General features: G+C 37.9%; 1 protein-coding gene across 3 annotated transcripts; it reads right to left on the bottom strand.

Moving 5' to 3' along the window:
- Positions 1 to 285: 285 nt before the first annotated feature.
- Positions 286 to 15,862, bottom strand: LOC149071633 (uncharacterized). 3 transcript variants are annotated; one of them, XM_089247751.1, is made up of 8 exons: positions 15,790 to 15,862; positions 13,655 to 13,789; positions 12,024 to 12,155; positions 11,505 to 11,639; positions 7,454 to 7,588; positions 6,929 to 7,060; positions 3,721 to 3,831; positions 286 to 528 (listed from the first exon to the last, which is right to left on the bottom strand). In XM_089247751.1, the coding sequence occupies exons 1-8, from the start codon at positions 15,851 to 15,853 to the stop codon at positions 353 to 355; spliced, it is 1,020 nt and encodes a 339-aa protein (XP_089103877.1). In that variant the 5' UTR covers positions 15,854 to 15,862; the 3' UTR covers positions 286 to 352. The 3 variants fall into 3 exon arrangements, with proteins under 3 accessions (XP_089103877.1, XP_089103878.1, XP_089103879.1); XM_089247752.1 differs by having other exon boundaries at positions 3,736 to 3,831; XM_089247753.1 differs by lacking the exon at positions 7,454 to 7,588.
- Positions 15,863 to 25,092: the final 9,230 nt, after the last annotated feature.

Here is a 25,092-nt window from a genome sequence, read left to right as displayed (position 1 = left end):
TATTTTGGCAAGGCATTGAAGAGCATCACGTATTGAAGTATACGCACAAATATTTTTACATTTCAAAAATTTACAAGTAAATTGTGTCCGTTATCCGGTTAAGCGGCGCTGGGCTGACTGCATCTCTTAAAACGCAAGTCATATAAGCTCCTTGATAATACAAAACACAAGAGACTATTATTTCAGGTAACTTACCTTATTTATTTATTTAGTGACTTACAAAGTCCGATATTAGTTTCATCAAAAACATAAACATTTTCACAAAAATGGCATCACCAATTCTCTTGGAAACATAAACGTGCAAGTGAATTCACAAGCAAATTTATTTTCAAATAGCTTTTCTCTATCGCTTCTAATATTTCGGTAGAGGATGCTTTGATCTGTTCAGGTCTTTCTGAATGATCTTCACCAGCTTCAGTTTGCCATCAGCTGACTTTTTGTAGCGACGGGTATTCTTCGTGCATCTGTACAAGACGATCAATATCGCGACGTTTATCAACGGAACCAAATACGCAAGCAACAGGTATGCTGTGAGTGAACGAAAAGCATATGTAGCAATCAAATAAAAAAATATACTTGAGATATAACTGCATTCGAGGGTTATATTTCACTACAATAAGAAAACACCTGAAAACACACTTCGAAAAATTGTTTGTGGCTGAAAAGGAACATAATATCTCACCTTACCAAGCATAACTGAATTGCAACCAGAGGCGCATTTATGGTTTTCCCGCCTGCGGGTAATACGATTTCTGCCACGCCCTTCTCCCATTCAAGTCTAATTTTCTTGACTACTCTTTCCTTTAATTCGCCCAGCTTAACCCTTGCTCCCCGCTCCCGAGGTACACCTATGTTTCTGTCATTATTTCGGTGACTCTCGTGTTCACCCACACACTCTTAGTGACTCTTTTGATCATTCACATGCTTTCACACTGTGTTTTGTCACTGACATACTTGCACACGTTCTAGGTCAATCTTTTGGTCACTCACTGACACGGTTCCTTGCTTTGTAGGTCTTTCTTTTGATCATTTACACGTTTACACATGCTCATTCATTTCATTCATTCTTTTGGTCTTTCACGTGCTTTCACACGGTGTAGTTCACTCTTTTGGTCATTCACATGGATTACACACGCTCTCGGTCACTCACTTGGTAGCCTCTTCTTTTATTCATTCGAAAGCTTGCTCAAGCTCTAAGTCACTCTTTTGCTCACTCACGCGATTGCGAACTCTCTAGGTCACTCTTTTGGTCACTCACTGACCTAGTCCCTTACAGTCTCGGCAGAGGCGGATTTATTTAGAGTAATAAAATTTTAGCCCCACCCTCTTGTAGGGGCCATGCGGGGACTTCAGTTGAATATTGCTCCACGATTAGATCTGGCACAATAATTAATGGCAATAGATATACATATTAAAAGCAGGGACCCTTATGCATGGGAGAGGGTGGCAATAAGGGGACCGTGACCCCTCTTAAGCCGACCAAAAACTAAAACTGAACATTTCGGTTAAAAAAATACAATATCGGAAGAAAATACCTTTTATATGTGCTATTTCAAACAATTTCTGTTGATTTAAACGCTTTTTGAAGGGGGATAACTCATAATTTCCCGGGAAGACAATTTTTGTGCTCCCCCCCCCCTCCCTCAAGTCAAATGTTGATCCTGTTGACGCCTACGCCCTGATTAAAAACGAGGTGGTACCTAAGCCCTCATTCATTTTGCCCCGGGGCTACTGTTGAGACGGCAGTAGGGTTAAACTTTCCTTCTCTTTAGGTTAAATATTCAAAAATTTGTTCAAGTTCCGTGAAATAGCCTCATTATCATCGGGGGTTCTGCGGAACAGCCTTATAACCATCAAGGGTTCCGCGAGAAACTCTACGTTTTAAACCCCTGCCTATCTTCGCATCAGTCAGTTGCCGACACACGTGGTTATCTTTTCATGTTGAATCAGGTTCCTTCCCTATTTGGCGTTATTCTCTTGAGAATCTTCAACCCGGTGCTCGCGAGCACCACGATGCTTCATGAAGCACCTAGTGTGCTCAATGCTCGTGTCCGACTCCGTGCCCGTGAGAGCTCTTGATCAAATTTCCAATTAAACACCTTGTGCAAATTGTATTCAAGGATTGAAGTCGTTTTGATCGCATGTATGTATTCGGATGTCAAACTTGCCACAAGGGTGCTCTTCTTTCGACGATGGGTACAGGCAGTGCTCGCGAATAGAAAAAAGGTTGAAGACCTCTGCCATATAGAAAAATACGTAGAATATACAGTGAAAGCCCGTTATAACGAGTACGACTTTTTTATTACGAGAATCTCGCTACTGCGAGTAATTCGAAAGTGATTGTCGTAGAGATAATGCTAAACATACAATAAATGTTCGCTTGTATAGCTATTTATGAATGAAAATCAGAACGACAACGGAAATTCTCTCAAAAAGCACGTTTTCCTTTCTCTTTCTTTAAGAATTATATCTATAGAATGGTGAGATAGAGCGACTGGTAAGAGTGATATTTTTCGTTTTAAATCTCTTCAACATATTCGCATATATTTAATAACGGGGTATGTCACACCCTTCTCCATAGACGAGAAGGATACATATGCTGTATCTTCTTGTTATATACGAAGAATCATGTTATATAGGATGTGGGAAAACACATCTGTATATGTGTTTTGTTTGGGCAGGTGGGGCACGACTTCTGGTTATGAGATCGTTGTTATTTCTCCTGAAAAGTTCCCCCCCCCTCCCCATCTTCCTTATAATTCTCTAAAACTGGACACAGGGCAAACAGTAATAATTTTTTCTGTCTTATGTTATTGGCCCCAACTTTTAATGCACCAAATACTCCTGTTGCAGATACTGCTGCATTCCACGAATGGCTGAATTTTGTTTGGAAAAATGTTAATGCAAACAAATTACATCAATTATTTTGGAAAATTCTGCAAATTATGGCAATGTTAATAATCACTACAGAGAAATTATATTATTTAAGTATGGTAGATGTGTGAAACTATTGAAACAAGCTACAGTAGACATGGTTATGCCGATACTGCCTTAATACAGCGCCATCTGTGATCCATTATATTTAAGAAAAGTGTGAATATATATATATATATATATATTATAAATATATATAAATGAACTTTAACGTTGAGACACTGCAACAGCAACAAGTTGCAGTGTGACAGCTCCGGCCCTATTTGTGGTATTGACTTGACTTGACTTTATTAGTCAGGGTTTTCAGCGTCTAAGGCTATTCCCTGTAGTGAAGATGACTTTCTTAGGCTGACCACATCTCCTCAAAAGAAATACGGGAAATAGGGATTCCAAACACGGGACATTGCCAATTATCGCCAAAAATGACGCCAAAAGTAAAGCAGTTCCCGTTTAAAGCGTTAAAACGCTTTAAACGGGAAATCTCGATGAGCATCAGTAAGAGTTGGGATCACGAAAATAGTTCCTTACTGAGCTGGAAACCGTTCTAAGCAGGAACGCTATAAGTGGAAACCACTGTTTTTTTTTTTTTTTTTTTTTTTTTTTTTTTTTTTTTTTTTTTTTTTTTTTTTGTTCTTGCCCATTTATATGTTTTAACAGTGCAAACAACTAAAATTGGTTCGTAACGAGAAATCTGCTATAACGACAAATTTCCCTCTGATTGCGAACTAACGTCATAACAGACTTTTTCAGTATTTTCACACTTTGGAAATAAGCCTCTTCAATTACCCCAGATCGTTTCACCTGAATATGTCCTCGTTGATACTGGAGAATAGGCCATCGAAGGATCTTCATACTCCCGCGCATGATCATCTGTCGTCTCAGATAGCGGCATCACATCTATAAAAAAAAAACTATCAAAAAATGCAATATACAATATCAGCCAAACAATTGGAGGTTGTCATAGTAAGATACACTCGTGACTTAACCCTTTAATTGACAAGCATTGAAATATCCAGGGAAGAAAAACTTTGAGGAGTTGTATTATAAGCGAATGCTGTGTGTGTGTGTGTGTGTGTGTACGGTGAATGCTATTAAATGGCAAAAAAAAAATGATTGCCAAAATGTATAAAAAGGATATGGGATGTTGCACTTCAGGGAACACGTTGTATTTGCGGTGAGATTCGATTTGTGCTGTGTCTGACAGATGGCAGCACATGTGATCATATGATTTATACAGGGCGTGCAGTTTTAAGTCCTTAAACATCCGTTATCTTTTGAACCGTTAGTTGTAGAAGCATACTTTCAGTTAGAAAAAGTATCCAAATAACATACCCATCTCAGATATGCCATTTATTTCCCTAGGGATCGTATATGTATTGAGATACAATTTGTTTCATAGGGTCCCCCTGTACTCCAATAAGAAAGATGTTACGCTGTCTCTTCTGATCTCAACAAAAGAATTTCATGTTTCTAAGTGCAATATTGACTGGGTGGCAACATGGCGTTGTTACTTACGTTTGTAAGCCTCGTGGCATACTCTGTGGAACACGGGGAGTTGTTTCTGAAGGACCCAAATAAAAAAAAAAAAAAAAAAATATTGACTGAGATTATTCGAAAAAAGTAGGAAATTTCGGAAATGACAGCTTTAAATGCGGAGAAGCCGTTCCCCCCGCATTTAATGCTGTTTTTTTCCCTCAAATTTCCTCCGTTTTTCGAATTCGAATATCTCAGTGAATATTGCACTTGGAAATGTGGATTTTTTTTGTCATTGGGATCAGAAGAGACACAGGGCAACATCTTTTTATTTTATTTCATTTTTTATTTCAAATACACAAACACACACACAATCAGACATGAATATAAAAAACACAATGAACATCAAAAACACGGTACAATATAAACAAAAAAAAGAGAAAAATGAACTCGCCCACTTTGTGACCTATAGGGCTTTTTTGCAATCCTTCCATCTGGCCTTGATGAGGCATAAACTTCAAGTTGTTACAATGCTTTGTAACAAGTTGCTTCAAAGTTGCTTTGTTGGCAAAGGCTTTGAAGTTGTTACAAAGTTGCTTTGTTGGCAAAGACTTTGAAATTGTTACAAAGTTGCTTTGTTGGCAAAGGCTTTGAAGTTGTTACAAAGTTGCTTTGTTGGCAAAGGCTTTGAAGTTGTTACAAAGTTGCTTTGTTGGCAAAGGCTTTGAAGTTGTTACAAAGTTGCTTTGTTGGCAAAGGCTTTGAAGTTGTTACAAAGTTGCTTTGTTGGCAAAGGCTTTGAAGTTGTTACAAAGTTGCTTTGTTGGCAAAGGCTTTGAAGTTGTTACAAAGTTGCTTTGTTGGCAAAGGCTTTGAAGTTGTTACAAAGCAACAGCGTTGGTTACTATGGTGTTGTAGAATTCGTTTATATAATATCGCGTTCGTTAATCTTATCTGAGTAAATTCAGGCGTAAATAGTGAGAGATCACAAACAGTGAATGAAACTCACTGAATTATATCTGCATGATTTAAGTTATTTTTATAATTGACAGAGTGTTTTTAATGGAATTTGTAACGCTTATTGTATTTTTAATGCTATAGAAATAGTTGATTACTTTTGGGGATGTATAGGAGTAGCTTTTTTTTTGGAAAGTGTTTTGTTTGTGTGCCTTACAGGCATGATATATTTTAATATGCCTGTCTGAATTTCTATTATAGTTTTTTGTTAACCAATTATTATTTATTAATGTAAATTTTAAAATCCTGTACGTATAATTTTGCCTGAGTGTTAAGATATGGCATTCTATTTTATTCGGATTAGAAGAATTTATTATTTGGGATCTTATCCTATCGTATGTGTTGTTCAGTTGTTCATGTGTTATATGCTGCTATTGTATGCACCCCCACCCCCAAGCACAAATTCCATAATTAACAATCGATAAAATCCATGCATAAACGTGTACATCTTTGAGAAATTTTTTATCAGCAAGTCTATTATTTAAGTCTATATAAAACAGCTGTAAAAATTCTTGTTTTTCAATTTCTTTCTCGCTATGGAAATCCATTTGTCCATTTCAAATTGTCTTGTATAATTATGCTCAAATAATCACACATATTCAGAGATACTCTATTTCTCGACAGTTACACTTTCTTTCAAACCGAGCACAGCTCAGGTCTAGCACCATCTATGGGTGATTTACTACCTAGTGAGCTGTGCCGGAAGTGTAACTGTGTGAGTACACCTAACAAGTCTGAGTGCGTATGTAGAGTGTTGTGTTTGATTTTTCAGTGCCGCCATCTATATTTCAGAAGTGAAGTGAGTGATGTGTTATGATTGAACTACATTTGTACTGTTTGCAGGTCTGTTGATCTCTGTGGCGAGACTTTTCAAAGGGGAGATCGGCTCGCATTCGCACCTTGAAGTTGGGAACCACAGAAAACCTATTTCAGCCGACCACCTCTGTGGCGACGGTGGGGTTCGAACCAGGGACCTCGCGACGCCCGTCCTATGACCACTCGACCACCACAGCGGCTGACAGTTACACTGGGTAACAATCCAGTGTAGCTGTGTTATTTGGCAATGGTTGTGTATTTTAATAGGCAGATACCTGTATTAACTGAAAGTTAGAGGACAGGGGGACCGTATAAAAAATTAAATTTTGTATCTCGATATATATACGGCTCTGAATAAATGACGTATCTGAGATGGATATGTTAGTTGGATACTTTTTCTAATCGAAAGTATGCTTCTATAACCAACGGTTCAAAATATAAAGAGTGTCTAAGGACTTGACTTCACGCCCTGTATATATTTCAATAGTATAAAAATGTCATTTATTGTTTGCCAACTTGCTTTTCCACCATTGCTAAAGACTGCACAGCATTAAGTCTCCTCCGCACATGGTTTTCCCTCTAAAATGCAAGGATAAAACGTCATCCTCACAAGAAATAGGAGACGTGTACCTTTGAGACATTCCGTGCCGGCAATTACAGAAAACCCCAATAATTTATTATGCCATACCATTAATATTTTCGTTCGGTTCTTCAGCAGTTGAATCGGCGTGAAGATCTACGATCGGCTCTGTCTTTCCATTTGCTTGATGTCCTTCGATTTCATGGTTTTCATTCGCTTCTGTTATTTCTTCACTCTCCCCTAGAAATATATTTTATAAATGGTTAATTAAATATATGAAATCTCTCTTGAGTTTTATCTAGAAAGTGAACCACTCAATTTTATAACCATACATTTCGAAAATACGAAAAAACAATGAGCGAAATCCCATCAAAATATTCCGGTAATATCTACAATTAGAAACAAATTCACAATGTAACTTCATTATGTTTTTCAACAAATCATCAATGTTTTTAGAAGCATAAAAATCAAAAAAGCTGTATTTTTGATTAAGTTTAGGTAATAATCGACATCCACATTTTTCCATGGGAATCTTTTTTCGGCCATTTTGTTGGGTATTTTGTCCGTTGTGGCCTTTGTATTTGTAACACTGATTTTGCGGGGGGAGGGGGAAAAATAATAATCTCGCTATACCGAAATGCTTTTCGTCCAGTTCTTTAGTATTTGCATCAGGGTGAATATCTGCGATCGAATCTGAAGTCTGTTCACTTCTTTCGTCTTCTTCGATCTCGTAGTTTCTATTCGTTTGTGAGTTTTGTCCATTCCCTTCTAGAAAAAAATTGTTACAAATGATACATTAAATCTATGAAGCCTCGCATTTCATCCGGAAAATGCATTTGACATTCATTATGGACATATGGTGAAAAATGAAGTGACATCTATCGAGATAGTTAAGAACCTCTACATAAATGAAAATTAAAAAAAACAAAAATTAATCCGCAATGTTAACTTTTTTTATAATTTTAATCAAAAGTAATTAAAATTTAAATAGAAAAAATAGAATCATATAACATTTGATTTATGATAAAATGTTTCTTTGAGATATATTTAAAATAATTTTAATCACTATTCCAGGAGATTCTGTTGTCTGAAATTTGATTGGTAGGGATATTTCTGTCTCTGGCCGCACTGACCTAGCGTATAAAAAAAATAACATCAAAACAACCGTTCATAGGAGAATATGATATATGTTTGAATGATATCATTTATTCCATTATCCAGTACTGTGAGAGATTGTAGACACCCAAATCTAGAATTCAGTACGTAGGGATGTGTATAGCTGCAGCCGCACTGACCTAGCTCGCAGGAACCACTCATAGAACAAAAAGAATATATAACCCTAGAACGCTGGTTGACGAGAATGGAATAAAAACAACTGAAGCCTCAGCTAAGGCTGAAATTTGACTCCGTTGTGTGGAAAAGCTTTATAGTGATCCCGTATGCCCAATAGATTAATACTGAGGAGCTCCGCCCAGAGGAAGATGCGAACCTACCGTGCAAAGTGAATTCGAAAAGATGCAATAAGAGCACCACCAACAGGGAAAGCGGTAGGATTGGATGACATTCCCACGGTACTATTAAAAGAAACTGGAGACACTGCAAGAAAAGTCGGCACTTTTTGAACTTGCCAACAATATTTATGAAACGCGAAAATGTCCTGAAGAACATTGCGCGATAGCTATCTTACCAATACCAAAGAATCCCTCTGCAAAAAGGTAAGAAATGCAAAGAACACAAAACAATTAGCCTTATCAGTCAGGCCTCGAAAGTCCATATCATACGGAAACGTATGGGAAAACTGCATACCTAGATGATTTGCAGTTCGGCTTTAGGAAGAAACTGGCGACAAGAGATGCAGCGACAGCGTCATAGGGTACGTCCATAGTGAACCGCTTCTCGTTTTATCGCTTAAACCGCGGCAGTTGCAGAAAGCGAGATGACCCCGCGCGATTCTAGCCGGTGGTGGTTATAATGCACAGCTCGTGGTTCAACCGAGAAAACTGAAATAATAATTCATTCCGGTTAAAGCGGTTAAAAGCAGTTTGAGCCGGTAAATGCAGGTAGGCGGGCGCGCTATGCCCACCTCAATGAGTTTTCACGATCTTTTTTTCCCCGCTGGCCCGCCGCGATAAGGCGAGAAGCGGTTCACTATGGACCTACCCTCCGAGCGCCTGAACACGGTGAGAGGAAGGTTAATACGTCTGTTTCGTTGATGTTGAGAAGGCGTTAGATCGTGTCAACTGAAGTGAACTATTCCCAATATCTCAAAATCGGATTCCAAAACTATCTATGCCTACTATCACCAGGGGTATTCCATGTCTTTGCAGCAGAACTAATTTTAAACGAGGCTTTTTTGATGTATACGATGCTGCTATCCAAAAAAGAGGTCGGATAGTGAAAAAGATAACTTTGTTTGTTTGCAGATAACCTTGCTCTATTGGGAAAATGCTCGGGAACATTGACGATACTACTTTCGAGGAGTAATTGCAAGGTCCAGAACTACGGGATGAAAGTAAATATAAGCAAAACGAAAGCAATGTCAATAGGCAAGAAAGCTCATCGCTTCACAACAAGAATTATCAAAGTCCCAGCTATTAACTAAATCACACAATAACTAATAGCTCGTAAATAATAACTATTTAGGAGCTACACAGCTCTCAGCGTATCCAGGAAGTCCATACCCGAACCTTTCTTTCTCAACCGATCATGGAAACCAATTGAAAGAAAAAGTATCCAAATAAGTGCCCAGTTTATATACGTCATTTATTGTAATAGCCCTTCCCCGTCTAGTCAACTTTCTGGACGCTGTGTACATGCAATAAAAACCCATACCTTTTCCTTATTACGCACCCATACACTTATTGCCGCCAGTAGCAAAATGACCGATGCCTAGTGATGATGTTAGTAACGTAAAAATTAGTAATTGTTTCAAGTGTCACAAGAAAGACATGCCAGGCACACATACTTGCATCACCGCCGATAATTATAATCATAATAAAAACGCGAGGGTGTTTTAATTGCTCTTTCTTCTATGTGCCCTCGTTATACACGTGGTTGAAAAAATACATGCCCCGTAGGAATTTTGGCACGCCTCGGCCACAATAGATTTGTCCGGCACTGATCCTGTGCGTATACGCTGGCGACCCTATTTAAACTTAGAACCTACAGAAAGCCGTTGAAGCTAAACTTGAGGAGATGATAGCGAATGTTGGAAGAATAACGAAATATAGAATGTGAATGAGAAGTGGGTGTCCCAGAATTTTGATTTTTAATTTCAAGTCTGATTTCAGTATTTCGAAGGGGGGGGGAAATTATAAAATAATTTTCATCAAATATTTATAGTGCAATCTCGGCCAAAGAAAGTCATATTTAAGTAATATTTGTTTAATACTATCGATTTTTTAACATTGGCATTAGTAAATTAATGAATGTAAAAAATATTTCTCGACCTTATTGCCAATTTTTGACGGTATCTGTCGCTTCGTATGTTCAAGAGCAAAGCTACTTTCTATTCGAAATACTTTCGAAAGTAAATGTAAAACGGAAGTTAACAAGGGTCCACCATGTGCCATATACTCAAATGCAAACTTACGTCCCGTGGATGGTATTCCTACGGAAGTATCAAATGCACACAGCGAGATAAGTAGGCAATTCCATTTTGAAGCCCGCGGGCGGTACCCATCTCACATTGTACAGTTGAGCACTCTTGGTGTTTAGTATTTTTATGGATTATTATCCTAGCCAAAGCCATGAGTTTTATAGAATGAAGTTGCTCTTTCTGATTTAAGCGGCCAAAAAGCTATCCAATTAAGCAATGTTGAAACCTGGGCCTGATAGTAATTTCATGAATGGTCTGCCTATTGTATACTCCAAAGGTATCGTGTGTCTATATCATGGGTTTCCAACCGTGGTGCCGTGGACCCCTGGGGTTTCGCGAGCTCGCAAAGCTGTTGTTTATTTTGAATATTAACGAGATAGTGCGTCTAAAGAAATCAGACCACACAAATCCACCACTAAACTGAACAACGTTGAAGCAGTAACGTTATATTTTTCCATATCAAATTTCCAAAGCATAAACTCCAGAAGTTCATCAAGTTTTCCGTTTCGTTAAGAAATTATACGTTGTGGAAACGATGCAGTTTTTTTGGAAATTTTTTATCCATTAGATGTAGGGAATACTTGAATTGCAGAATTTTAACGTGCACTGCGCGAGACACACAGGGCAATTTTAACACACGAGTCCTCCTACCAGGGCAAGGCCATCTCAATTGACTAGGGGCTCCAACGATAAGATTTGGTGCGATGATTTATGACGATGAATATGTAAATTAAGAGGTGGTGACTAAGCCTTCGTTAATTTCGCCCTGTGACTATGTTGTTGGGACAGAACTTTGCGTACGCGGGGTTTGAGTTCCGTAGAACAGCCTCATTATCATCGAGGATTCCGCGGAACAGTCTTATCACTATCGAGGGCTACGAAAGAAGTTTGACATTGGGAACCCCTGGTGTATACGGTAACGACGAAAAGTCGCATCAGTCTCTGTCTAACCTACAGGACCTGATCACGCATGTTGAAAGAATAACATTACCTATAATCGATTAGAAGTGCGTTCGTGATTTGGTAATCAATTTCAACACTGATCGCAGTATTTTGCAAGAACGAAAAACAAAAATCACGATATACCATCAATTTTTCCGTCCAGTTCTTCTGTATTTCCATCAGGGTGAAGATCTACGATCGACTCCGAAGTCTCTTCACTCCTTTCGTCCTCTTCGATCTCGTGGTTTCTATTCGTTTGTGGGTTTTCTTCATTCCCGTCTAGAAAAATTTGTTATAAATGATACATTAAATTTGTGAAGCCTTCAATTTCACTCATGGAAAATGTTTTTGACGTACATTATGGGCATAAATGCAAATTAAAAAACTGAATTCGAAATAATACGTTATGGGTTTTTATCCAAAAAAAGTTAAAATTTTATACATAAATAGAATTATATTACATTTGAGCTGTGTTTGGATATTTCTTTAAGATATATATTTAAATAATATATATATTATATATTTAATTGAGCACTACAGTACTTGGTAAGAAACCGCATCTTTCGAATTCAGTACGTAGGGAATATGTTTATCTCTAGTGGATAAATAGATCCAAGCAGCCACTCATGGAAGAAGTGGCATTTTGAGGAGAAGAAAACATACCATGAATTTTTTCGTCCGCTTCTTCAGTATTTTCATCAGGGTGAAGATGTACGACGAGCTCCGAAGTCTCTTCATTTCCTTGATTTTCCTCGACCTCGTAGTCTGCATTCCCTTGTGTGAGAGAAATCCCTTCTAGAAATTTATCATAAATTAGATCTGCGAAGCCTCCAGTTTTATCATTCAGATACGGTTTTGACATACATTATTCTCATTTAAAACTACAGATCTTTAATATTGGCATTTGTAATTTAGTGAGTGTAAAAAATCTCTACCTTTACCATTGTCAATTTTCGAGTTCATATCATACGCTTTGGATGTTTCAAGATCAAATCCACTTTCTATCAGAAAAATAAATGTAAAACAGAGGTTAACAAGGGTCCACCTTGTGCTGGATACTCATATGCAAACTTTCGTCCCATGGATGGTATTCCTACTGAAGTATCAAGGCACCTAACGGGATAAGTAGGCAACTCCATTTATGTGGCACGCGAGCGGTAGACATCTGACATTTTGTACAGTTGAGCACACTTGAGCTTTAGCATTTTTATGGATTATTATCCTACTCTAGCTAAGCCGTGGGGTTTATACGATGAAGTTATTTCTTCATTTAGCAGACAAAACCCATCCAATTAAGCTATGCTTCAACCTGAGGCTGATAATCTACAGTAATTTCATGAGTGGTGTCTAGTGCATACTCCAAGGCGTGTTTCTAACAGGTGTTACGCGGAACCCTGAGGGTTCCCTGACAACTTTTATGGGGTTCCGCATCATGAAACTTCACCGAACACTTGAAAATCATGGAACCCGGAGAGCTTTCAAAGAAGAAAACTTTCTTGTTGCTGATACTCTCACAAAGCTTCACAAAGCTTTATTTTGAATTTTAAACAGATGGCGTCGTCTAATAATATCAGTCTACTTGGGACGTTTACTAAACAACTTAGAAGCAGCAATATTATATTTTTTTCACACAGAATTTTCGAAGCATAAGCTACAAAAGTTCATGAATGTCATTTACCGTTTCATCAAGAAATTATACGTTGTGTAAAAGATGTTTTTTTTGGAAATGTTTTATCCACCAGATAATGGGAATTTTAGAATTGCAGAATTTACGTGTACTTAACGAGACACGCAGGGCAATCTTAACACATGAGTCCCACCTAGTGACGGGACGGGACCTCAGTTGGTTTAGGGCTTCCACTATAAGATCTGATGCAATGATTTATGACAATGAATATGTAAATTAAGAGGTGGTGACTGAGCCCTTTTTTCATTTTGCCCTGTGGCTACGATGTGCTGTTGGGACAGAGTTTTAAGTCCGTAGGGTTTGAAAATTACGTAGAGCGGTCTCATTACCATCAAGGGTTCCGCGGAACAGCCTTATAACTATCAACAATTCCGCAAGAGGTTTCACGTTGGAAACCTCCTGGTCTTTAAGCTAACGACGTTATTTTAATATCAAACGATGGAAAGTCGCGTAAGGCTGCTGCCTAACCTTCAGGATCTGATCACGCCATATTGAAAGAATAACGATACTCCTATAATCAGAGTAAAAGTGCGTTCAAGAATTGATAATCAATTTCAACACTGATGACAGTATTTTGCGGGGAGAAAAAACAATAGTTACGTCATACCATGGATTTTTTCGTCCAGTTGTTCAGTATTTCCATCAGGGTGAAGATCTACGATCGACTTTGCAGCCTCTTCACTTCTGTCGTATTCCTCGATCTCGTAGTTTCTATACGTTTGTGAGTTTTCTTCATTCCCGTCTAGAAAAAAATTGTTAGAAATGTGATGCATTAACTCTGTGAAGCCTCTAATTTCATTTGGAAAGTACTTGTGATATATATATATATATACTATGAACATATGACGAAAAATTGAGCACCATCTATCGAGATATTGAACAACTTCTACATAAATGCGAATTGAAAAAAAATTTAATCCGCTATAACACGTTTTCATGGTTTTTGCCAAAAATAATCAAAGCTTAAATAGAAGAAATGGAATTATATTACATTTGAGCTATGATAAACTATTTTTTTAAGATATATTTAGATAATACATTATTTGTTTAAATACCTATTAGTGGACACACGTTTAAAATTTAGTAATTACAGCTTGGCATGCCAAGTAAAGTATTGTGGTTCTACTGTGTCAACCAACGGTTTTTGAAGCATTAAATATTTCAATTTTCCCCTAATTTTGATCTTTTGGAGCGCATACTGCATTTGTACTTTGAACATGACGTTGTACTTCGATTTTTGTCTACCCTACACAAACACACACACACTCATGCTTTACACATACATGTACAAACTTGTCTTTCATCTTCACAAAGACTCAGAAAAGCTATTTGTGTCATCAGGCAGCCTCATTGGGATGGGAAATGTCAAAATCGATTGAATTCTTTTCCGTTCTGTCAAGACTATGAGAAGTAGTAGCAGTAAAGCATATCTGAAATATACAATACGTAGGGATATGTGTGTATCTCTACCATCATCACGTGTTTGAATTCTCATGTGCCACTCTGTTCCAATAGAGCTTCGAGGGGTGTTTGCCACGGTGGAAGAAGAACCCGATGAAGATGCACAGACCGAACAAAGAATCCGAGAGAAGAAAACGTGATGTCCGCGATCAGGCACGATAGCCATTCCCGTGCCACCAGAACGGCACGCCAAACCCCACCAACAGACGCAAGCGCCCAGGCTCGAACAACCCGTCCGAAACCGGGCACGAACGCAAAACATTTACATTTATTATAGTGAAAATCACGTATTCAAAAATAAATCAAAGAATATTGCCTACTACCCAAAGGACTTAAATAATAAGTGCGGCAAAGGAAATCCTGTCGAATATCAATGTCCGCTGTGACACCGTGCAGTTGATGACAAAAATATAGAATTTCTAAAATGAAAAAATATATCAAATTACTGTGACATTGACAATTCAAAAATTTCACACATCCTACGATACCTATGCAAGATGCACAATCACAAATCATAAAATGTATCTCACACTAGGGAGGGCATTTCACCATACTTGTGTCTATAATGGAAACGGATACAAAATTTAATAAATTCAGAAATAATTCGTAAAATATCGAGACACGAAAATGTAGTTGAATATATCTTAAACGTGGCAAAGAGAAAATCGTGTGTGTCGAACGTCATCAATGTCCGCTGTGACATCGTGCAGTAGAAATATAGAGTTATTATTACTGTATAAGTCATACATTATGTTGTTACTGTGACAAAACAATGACAAAATTTCACATCAGGTACACACGATGGCTATCCAAAATTTGTTCATGTGTCAGATGAGATATTTCAGATCAAGGTAAATGACTGGCTTTCCGAGAAATGGTGTACAGATGGTAATGCAAAGGTGTATGATATCATAGACAGAATTGAGTGTTTGAAATGGAAATTGGCTGGACATATTGCGTGAAGACAGGACAACAGATGGACCACAAGAATAGTTACCCCCCCCCCCTCCCTCCCCGTGGTGTTAAACCTTCGAGAAGGCGTCCCCAAACAAGACGGATTGACGAGATCCGAAGACAACTGGATGGCAAAAGCATCAGAGTAAAATGGAAAATTTTTTTAGAGGTGGACACCTTCATCCAGCCGTGGATTGAAAATGGTTGTTGATGATGACGATACTTACGATATGCATTTAATTCTTTGCACCATCGATGGCCACAAGAAAAATAATGTCATTCCAAGAAAACTATATATGTATAAATATAGTATCAAATTACACTCACCAAATTCTTGATCTGCAACCAACACCGATAACATAACCAAAACGCATGCAATAACCGGAATCATTGTCTTCCCCTTGGAAGAGAAAATTACATGTACAGCTATTACAATAGTGATCATTTAAATATTTTATCCAACAGTTTTATGGGGGGGTAGAAATTGTCCTTCTCTGATCCTATGGGAGGGGGAGCTGTCTGTAGAACATTGACTGGCAACCGATTATCCGTGCTGCATTGCCATTCACTACTTGTGTTCGCGACATCATACAGGTTGGGCAACACTTATACCGTCCGCAGTGGCGTATGACATAGGAAAATATCATTCATCATGAATGAAGAATGAAAGGGGTTGTTTTTGGGACGTTGTGACTGCCTGTAAACTACGGACGAAAAATTTCAAGAAATACTATGAAGTAATTAAACTAACCTTCATCGTCGTAAAATCACGGAAGTCCCTGTAATGTTGATATCCCAAGTAGCAGCGCTCTATCTGGCGAGATTATTTCGACGACGGCAGTTTTATACTAACTGGTATCGCGGAATCACGGCTTTGCCTGGAACGTTACGTCACAAATATATCGTGGCTGAATTATTTTTCCTCCTATAATAGACCCAGCAGAAAGATATTTTTTTCTTATATTCTGACTTACAAATGATCGTCGATTATCCGGCCCTTCGTTCATTCGAAATTCCCTGTTTACCAACGTCGGTTGCGTCAGTGATCAGAAAATTATCGCTGAAGTCCCAAAGCTCCCTACCATGAAAATGAAGGTGAAGAGACCACTCAAATTTAAATAAGCGACAAGAATGATTTTGAATCTTTTCTTCAAACGACATTGTATGATTAGTACAGAAAGAGCGATGGATTTATCAGGAATTAATTTGTCATAGACCGAAATATACAGGGATCAGTTAGAAAAAGGGTATATAACTTAAATTCTGTACCCATTATAAATACGCAATTTCTTCTACCGGGGACCATATATCGACACGACCGCTCCCTCCGGGGTACAGAGCTTATATCGCTGGTGCGACAGAGCCTGGTCGTGCTCGGTTCCTTTAGTTTAGGGGACATATATGTAGTTGATACAACACTTTTTTAGACGTTCCCCCTGTCCTCTAAACGATACATGACTATCTAGTCAAACTATGCAGAGGATATTTCGATAGGGCTGAAACATTAGAATATCAGCACATGAGAGAAATCTCGCCTTATTCTGCGGGAGAGATGTTGAAATTTCTTAGACCTAAGAACATACTGGTCTGATCAGGGGTCAGTGAATTGGTTTAGTTTTGTAAAAACTAAATTGAGAAGGTCTCTCCGTTGGAAGGTCTCTGCGCTATTTCGATTAGTATTAGTAAAAGCGACCATGGAGGGGGGGGGGCACTAAAATAAGTCGTACTAAGCGGGGAAACTTTCAAAGTAGGACCGTTATAAATGGCATCCACTGTAGTTTGTTTTAGTTCCCAATTTTTATGTTTCCACAGTGTAAAAAAAACTAATAACGGGAAGTCCGTTACAAAGGCAATTTTCCCCCTCTGATTGTGAATCGTTGTTATAATGGACTTTTACTGTGTTATACTTTGCATACTACTGTAATTTAATATTTATTTCATCCATGCAATGAACAGTGAAGTTTAAATGTATATCCCGTTTTTTGATTGACGTTGTATTTGCACAACGCTTTGATTAAAAATGTTTTTTTCAATTAATTTGTATCCAAATTTTTTGTATGAAATTAACATTTTTGGAAATGCAGTCAGAAACGGGACACACGCAATTTGTTTCTTATCAGACGCAGATTAGAACGTAGTGGAAAATATAGAGTTCTGGTAGATACATCTGGATTCAACTGAAATGTCAGTATAATTTTTAATTGTCAATACCGAAAATTGCATTTTTCCTGAATATTTTGAATCGATATTTTTTTTTTGAATATGCAATCCTATTCTGCCAAACGTAAAGCGAGTGACAGACGAGCCCAATTGGATCACAAAACACCCCGCTAACCCGGTCTTATTTCGTACCGTTTTCGAGTTACGGTGGATAATATCTCTCCCATGGTCTCATTGAGATATCCTAATAATTTTTCTGTATTCTGATATGCGGTTTCTGAGAAAAACCACTCAGAGTACACGGGAACTTTAATTATAATCACCCTATACACTTTAGCGCTCTGTAGTCCCTCTAGTAATTCCTCGAAATTGTTTCTAGGCATGCAGTGCATTCATAACGGTACACACACGCACTGGATATTAGAATTACATTCACAAACCTGTAAAGAACTTGGAAAAAATCTGATTTCTTTCAGTTCAACATTCCATCTACTTTTATCATAAAAGGTATAAAATAATAGAAAACAAATACTTAACGTGAAGGGCGATGGAAGTGTTCCGTGTGTTTCTCGCAACGAAAAAAATAGACAGACAGATACACGTCTTTTGAAATGTTACTCAAAGTTACAAAAAAGACTTCACCGAAAGTAATGAAAACGTCTGAACAAGTCAAAAAGCATTAATGTACAATCGAGAACTCGGAAATAGTAAAGGAAAAGAAGGGCAGTACTTTGGACACATCAAAGAAGAAAAATTGATGTAAAAGGAACGGGCGGAAGAGGAGGGGAGAAAAAACGGGAAAAATCGGATATAAATGAAATAACAAATGAGATGATGGAACAAGAGACTTTTCCAAAGTAAACATACGACTTTCTCCTGACACGGGAAAGGTTCTCAAAAGGTAAGGGCCTTGTCCAATAAGAACAACAACAACACACTCAAGTCGACAGTACGAAACGGGAGAAGAGATAACTGGAGTTTCCGGGAAAAATCTATATCTCCAGAAGACCTAGGCTAGAGTGATTTATGTCTCCTTCTTAATTTGTGCTCTCTGCTTTCAACTCTATAGAAAAATAAGTCATTCGATGGGCTCTTGTTTTTTTCAACTGAATTAACGATACAGATTCTCTCGAAGCATTCTCGAATTACCAGTTTCGAATATTGTCTTGAGATTTCATTTTTGCAACAATAAAAATTGCTATCCACTGCTTTAAATGCGATTTGCCAATTACTTACTTACCGAACACGGCCAGGATCTGTCGCTTCCGCGATTTAAGCACATTCACACCCGTTGTGTGTGGTCTCCGGGTAGGAAGTATTTTATTCATTCTCTCAAATTACACAAATAGCATAAATACTGTATAAACAGATAACATACATGAAATCAAGAACATTTGTAAAGGGATATGATCATCGTGCCATGTGCAGACACGAGTCAACTAATGAAAAAAGATAAGATAGTGAACAAAATATTCGGGGGTTGGGGGCTGTCGGGGGGGGGTGACATTAAGGAACCCTTTGACAGTAATCAATGCACGAAATCCGCAGAACTTGTGCTAGTCAGAATCGGAGTCCTCAGCCAGAAGGAGATAATGTTTTTACCTCGTGTAGTCCAGGCTCTACTGCAGTGATGCTCTGGGCCCCTACTCGTCTAGATCCGGTCCAATCATCTTTGCTTTCTCCTGGTTATTTTCCAGGAGTTTCAAAAAAAACGTTTCTCGATGGAGTCCGAGCAGTAATTTGCTAATTAATGCTAAAAGGCCATTAAAAATCGCTGTAAAAACAGATGCTAACTCCTGGCCTGGCAAATATAATTCGCCATAAGGGGTTCCCCGGAGGGAGCATTTATTTTCAGCAAAACATTAACACCTCGCGAGTAAACGAAAATATATTTCACGAAAAATATTTTCAAATCATCTGATTACCATATTTCATTGAGAAAAATTAGATTCGGTTCACTGAGATCTTAAATGATGATCCGTAAAATACGGGACATCATCGATTGTCATCAAAAACATTGTCAGAAGAAGGCACAATCCCCAATCGTAGGTAAAATTACAACAAAAATATTGAAGACGAAACGTTAAACCTGACAAATATGTGAGATCAATATTACTTGTAATTTTTTGCCATAATTGTCACAATTATGAAAACGCTGCGTGTATTCACAACTGCTTATTTCGACCATTTTTAGTGCTTGAACTTCCGGGCTGTACCTATTACTAAACTGATACAAGATTCAGTTCTGCACATAGGGTGACCGGATGTGCCGTATTTTACAGGACATTTTTCGCTTCGGTAAATATTCCTTTTCTTAATTATTGTCTAATTCATTTGATTGATTGGCATGAAATCAGTATCAAATCTATTACTAAAACTGTTTTAATCTAAAACTACTTAGGCAAACACTGTGACTCGTTTAGGAGCTTCCTCTCTCGTAAATCAAGTATTAGTATGACAGTAAGGTAAGGGGATGATATGGCCATGTTAGGCTTTAATGGTTCTTGCTGAAGTCTTTATGATAAATTTTAAGAAACAGATAATGTTAAAAAATGCTTTGAAGTGTCGTTAAAAGAAGAGAAAAAAGTTATCCACCATATACTCAATGGAAAATACGAAATGTTTTTCTTGTATAAAAGTGAAATTCGGTAAACTGTGGATTTTAAGTAATAATCCGTAAAATATACGCGTGACATCGCCAAATGTCATCAAAAACATTGCCAGAAGTAGTAGGTACAATCATCAATGGTAATTAAAATTCCAAACACATTAAGAACAAAACGTTAAACCTGACGATATGTGAGGTGAATGTTCATAATTTTGCTATAATTATCATAATACAGTCGACCGCTCGTTATAACGACCTCATTCCAGTACAACGACCGGTAGGATAATTCCAAATGCTTTCATATAGAAAATATCCTATACTCTCACCTTTCGATACATCGACCATCCAATATAACGTCCGTTTCTCGATGGAACGATAGAGGTCGTGGTAACGAGCGTCGACAAACATTACAAACTCAAATAAATATCGCAGAAAAAAAAACGGGGCAAATGTATGAAGAAAAAAAAAAATCGGAATAACAGGAACGTCCCGTAATACGGGACACAAGTAATCCGTCAAATCGTTTTTCAGACATTTTACTAGTCCTCGTTTTCAGAAAGTTTGGGAAACACAAATACGGAACAACATGGCGTTAGATTAATCCAGAGAAATCCAAAAGAATCTCTTCCGGGAATCAGGTGCTTAATTCGATAAATCAGTTGGAAATGATAATTTCTCTCATTTAGCGTCTTCTCCCCCCACCCCCCACCTATAAGACGTTCTTTCACAAGCGTCTGCGTCGCTTACGGCGGTCAGAATTAGCATCTTCACTCCATTTTTTTCCTGACCATCTAAGAAGAGAAATAAGAAACAGAAGACAGAAGAAAAAGTTCCCTTCCTTTTCTACCCTGGGTTGTTTGTTAGCACAAAAGAGCTAACCTTTGGATTGCGCTCCGGGAATAGTTCTGATGATTCAGCATCCGATCACGAGTATTCCACCAACTCATGAAGCTCGGGAATCTCCAGGGAACAAGATAAGAAAGGAAAAGAAAAAGAAGATAAGAAATAACTCTCTTTTTTTCCCGGAGATATATCCGGTTTTTTTTTTTTTTGTAAAAGGAGGGAAAAAAATTAATGGATAAGAACAATATTATTTTTATTCCCCCCCCCCCCCCCCCGTAACTTGGCGACGAACTTTTGAGTTGAAATTGTTGTTAAAAACTTACGTTTTAATGTGTGTTATTGTAGTACATTTTTTCCCATTTCTGAGAATTCCGGATAATAGGAGGAAAACGAATAAAAGAGGGAAGAACTAGTGATGATAGTTGTAGAAATGAAAAGTTTGAGAGATGTTTTATTAAAGGATATATACAGTCGAGTACGCTTATAACGTACCCTGGATGTAACGTACACCGTGGATGTAGCGTACGGTTTTTGTAATTTCCGAATTTCGGTCCTTTCACTTCAATGTAGTTCAACTTCACTTCTCACGCCGTCTGTTATTATTACATACACTCCGGATATAACGTACGGAGAACACTCTCTTAACGTAGAAAGTAATTCGGATATAACATACCGCAAACGAGAAAAATAGCCTTCATAAATGATGCCATAAACTGTTTGCGTAACGTGCATTACTCGTGGGGGGGAAGGGGGGGGGCGCATAAAGGGGCTTCTGCCTTTCCCCCCCAGACAACAATCGGAATTTTTTTAATGCAAAAAATATTTTCATAATATATAAAATTTCGAAATAAAATAAATTTATGCGTTATTATAATCAATTACTGTTAACTTCAATGAACCTTCGGTCCACGGACCAAATGTGGCCCGGGGGGTTATCTGATGTGACCTGCCCCCTCGAACCTAATTTTGTAAACAATGAACTAAGCAGCACATTTACAGATCACTTAAGTGACCCGCAGCAAAGTCCCAGAACACCTAAGTGATCCGTGGCACATTTAGAGATCCCTTCTGTAATAATCAGGCTGTAACAGTTTAGACAGTACCAGTTGCAGTGTGTGCCACAAAATCAAACAACATAATTTGTTTTCTGTAACTTCCCATTAGAAAGTTGTTGCCCTCTTTCTCCTGAGGCCAACAAAAAAAAAAAATTCCCATGTTTCCAATTCGATAAGATATTTGAATTTAAAAATTATAGAAAAGTATGGAAAGAACAGCATAAATGGAGAAAAAACAGCTATGTCCGTTTGGATTACGCTGTTCTTTCGTAACTGCGATTTTTGTTCTTAGCGAATAATGTCCTTGGAAACAAGGGGTTTTTTTTTTTTTCCCTTGGCCTCAGGAGAGACAGGGCAACTACAACTTTCTTATTAGAAATTGGAGGACAGGCGGGACAGTATAAAAATTTAGATTTTTTTTTTTCATTTTGTGACACACTTCACAGTCAAAACTGGTACAGGGTAATTTCTGAACGCCTCTTCTGAGCATTTCCTCAAATCGAAACTATACCTCTACCACGGGCAGTTGATGACGTAATATCCGTATTAGGACTTACAGGACAGCATGTATAAATTTTCATAATTACGACATGATTTTAATGTTGAGAATTCCTTTAAAAAAATTTCGATAAAAACTTCGTTTTTCTGTGAATTTACATTATTACGGGAAACATTTCACTCGCAGAAACAACACTCATTCGTTTCTACGTTAAAGACAGTTATAAGTAACGTAATTATTCAAATAAAGCTACAAAAACGAAAAGATCTACACGGAATTATTTTCCCGGAAAATTCAAAAAAAAAAATTGTCCGTATTCGGAGTGGGAAAACGGAATTTTCTCACGAAAGAATCACATCCTGGGGGGGAGGGGAGGCAATTTAACATTCCGTAAATATAACGCAAAAGTACCATAAATAACAGAAATCCTAATTCACGCGTTGAGAGAGAGATCTTTTCCCTCCATTCTGTGTAAGATTCCCTTTGATATGTTTTTCCAACTGCATTGCCCTGGAGCTAATTCTGAAGTCAAGTGAAAACGCGATATTATTTCAGCTGTTCCCACAGACAAAAAAAAAAAAGAAATGGTTTACTTTGGAAATTATTTTTCCCGGGTAAGATTATAATATTCAGATTCGGGAAAAAGGAACTGGAGGTTTTCATTTTCTCGAGGGTGTTTTCGTTCATTTCTTTCTCCAATGTTAAATAAGAACGGACAGGGAGAAAATTGTAAGAATCAATTTTTTTTATATGTTTTTGTTTCTAAATAATCCTGTTCCTTTTATAGGGATTAGAATAAAATTTCTCCTTGTGTGAATGAAGTAAAAAAAACAATTTGTGGCAGTTTTAAGGGATGTCTTGTACCTTTTAGGATGGTGATCTCTTGTCGAAATTTATTTGGAAATACTGTTTGACTATCGATTTTTCATTTTTCAAATATTTTACACATATTTTGGATTGAATATTCTATCCTATGCCCGTATACAATTTTGCATCTCTATACGACTATATTTTGCTATCTATGACGACAAAATTCGCCAATTTTGGCGAGATTAAAAGAGAAATGCGTTAGTGACTGTTTACCGGGGGGAAAGATCACATAATAAATGATAAATAACGACTATTTACGTAAATATTCGTAACAGTATTTTGATATATTTTTGCAGTCCTTGGGGGCCATTCAAGTATTACGTAAGCATATTTTCAGCCATTTTTGACTCCTCCCTTCCCCCCTTGTCAGCAACAGTCAGCAGAACACTGACCCCCCCCCCCTGTCAGCAAAATTTCGTCAGCAGCTTAGAATATTGCCGCTGTGGTGGTCGAGTGGTCATAGTGACGCACTCGCATCGCGGGGACCCGGGTTCGAGCCCCACCGTCACCACAGTGGTGGTCGGCTGAAGTTGGTTTTCTGTGGTTCCCAACTTCGAGGCGCAAATGCGAGCCGATCTCCCCGTTAAAAAGTCTCGCCACAGAGAGCAGCAGTCCTACAAACAGTACAAATATTCAGTTACTACACATCACTCACTTCACTTCTGAGATATAGATGGCAGCACTGAAAAATCATACACAACACTAGACACGCACTGAAAAACTGTTAGGTACACACACACTTAACTTCCGGCACAACTCACTAGGTAGTAAATTGCCTATGGCGATAGACCTGAGTTGTGCTCGGTTTGAAAAAAAAAAAAAAAAAAGCTTAGAATATTTCATATCTTCAAAAAGGGGGGGTTGATGACGTAAGCAAACTTCAAACCCCACTCCCCCGCCCTTGTCATCAAAAGTCAGCGAATCCGAAACCCCCTCCTCGATGCTGACGTAATACTTGAATGACCCCTTGAATTTAGCAGCCCGTTGCGATAATTGTTTGCACCATGTTCGCACCCTTACGGTTCGAACAATGTGTACGCTGGCACCGTTTCTGAATGGTTGAAAACCTGAATTTCCGGTTTTTAAACCTATCGACAACTGTTCCGACTTTTCAGAATCGTTAACCAGCATGCAGTATGTTCCCATAATGCAGGTCGGCTGAAGTTAGTTTTCCGTGGTTCCCAACTTTGAGGCGCGTATGCGAGCCGATCTCCCCGTTAAAAAGTCTCGCCGCAGAGAACAACAGGCCTATAACAATACAATTAATCGCAATGAAAATCTCATCTAATTGTCAACAGGAATATTCAAAAGTTAACTGTTAATCTAGCACCCTGCATTTTGTGGGATTTGCATATTTCCAGTGATTTGCTCCCGTGCAGCGCCTTCTGTCGATAAAAATTTAAATATATTTTTTTTCAAGTACTAAAAATGTGAATCCCTTTCGAACGTTTTCGCAAACCGCATTCAAATTTACCAATTCCTTCAATATTGTTATGAATTTTCACACACTATAAACAAATTTGATATTCTTCTATACAGTCAAAAAGAATTCCAAGCGTAGAAATGTCATTATATCCAATTTCATTCCCCATATT

This window comes from Pholcus phalangioides, unplaced genomic scaffold, assembly GCF_987345545.1.
Source record: "Pholcus phalangioides strain wild (caught in Gottingen) unplaced genomic scaffold, Ppha-v1.0 ptg000018l_1, whole genome shotgun sequence".
Taxonomy (NCBI): domain Eukaryota; kingdom Metazoa; phylum Arthropoda; class Arachnida; order Araneae; family Pholcidae; genus Pholcus; species Pholcus phalangioides.
Note: the sequence above shows the minus strand (reverse complement) of the source record. Positions and strands in the feature narration are given on the sequence as shown.

Bases quoted from the DNA above. Each gene is read 5' to 3' on its own strand.
- LOC149071633 (XM_089247751.1), bottom strand. From the start codon at position 15,853: ATGATTCCGGTTATTGCATGCGTTTTGGTTATGTTATCGGTGTTGGTT. The intron at 13,790-15,789 runs GTGAGTGTAATT...ATTTTTTTCTAG, and splicing joins GGTTGCAGATCAAGAATTTG to ACGGGAATGAAGAAAACTCA. The intron at 7,061-7,453 runs GTATAGCGAGAT...ATATATTTCTAG, and splicing joins ACTGGACGAAAAGCATTTCG to GGGAGAGTGAAGAAATAACA.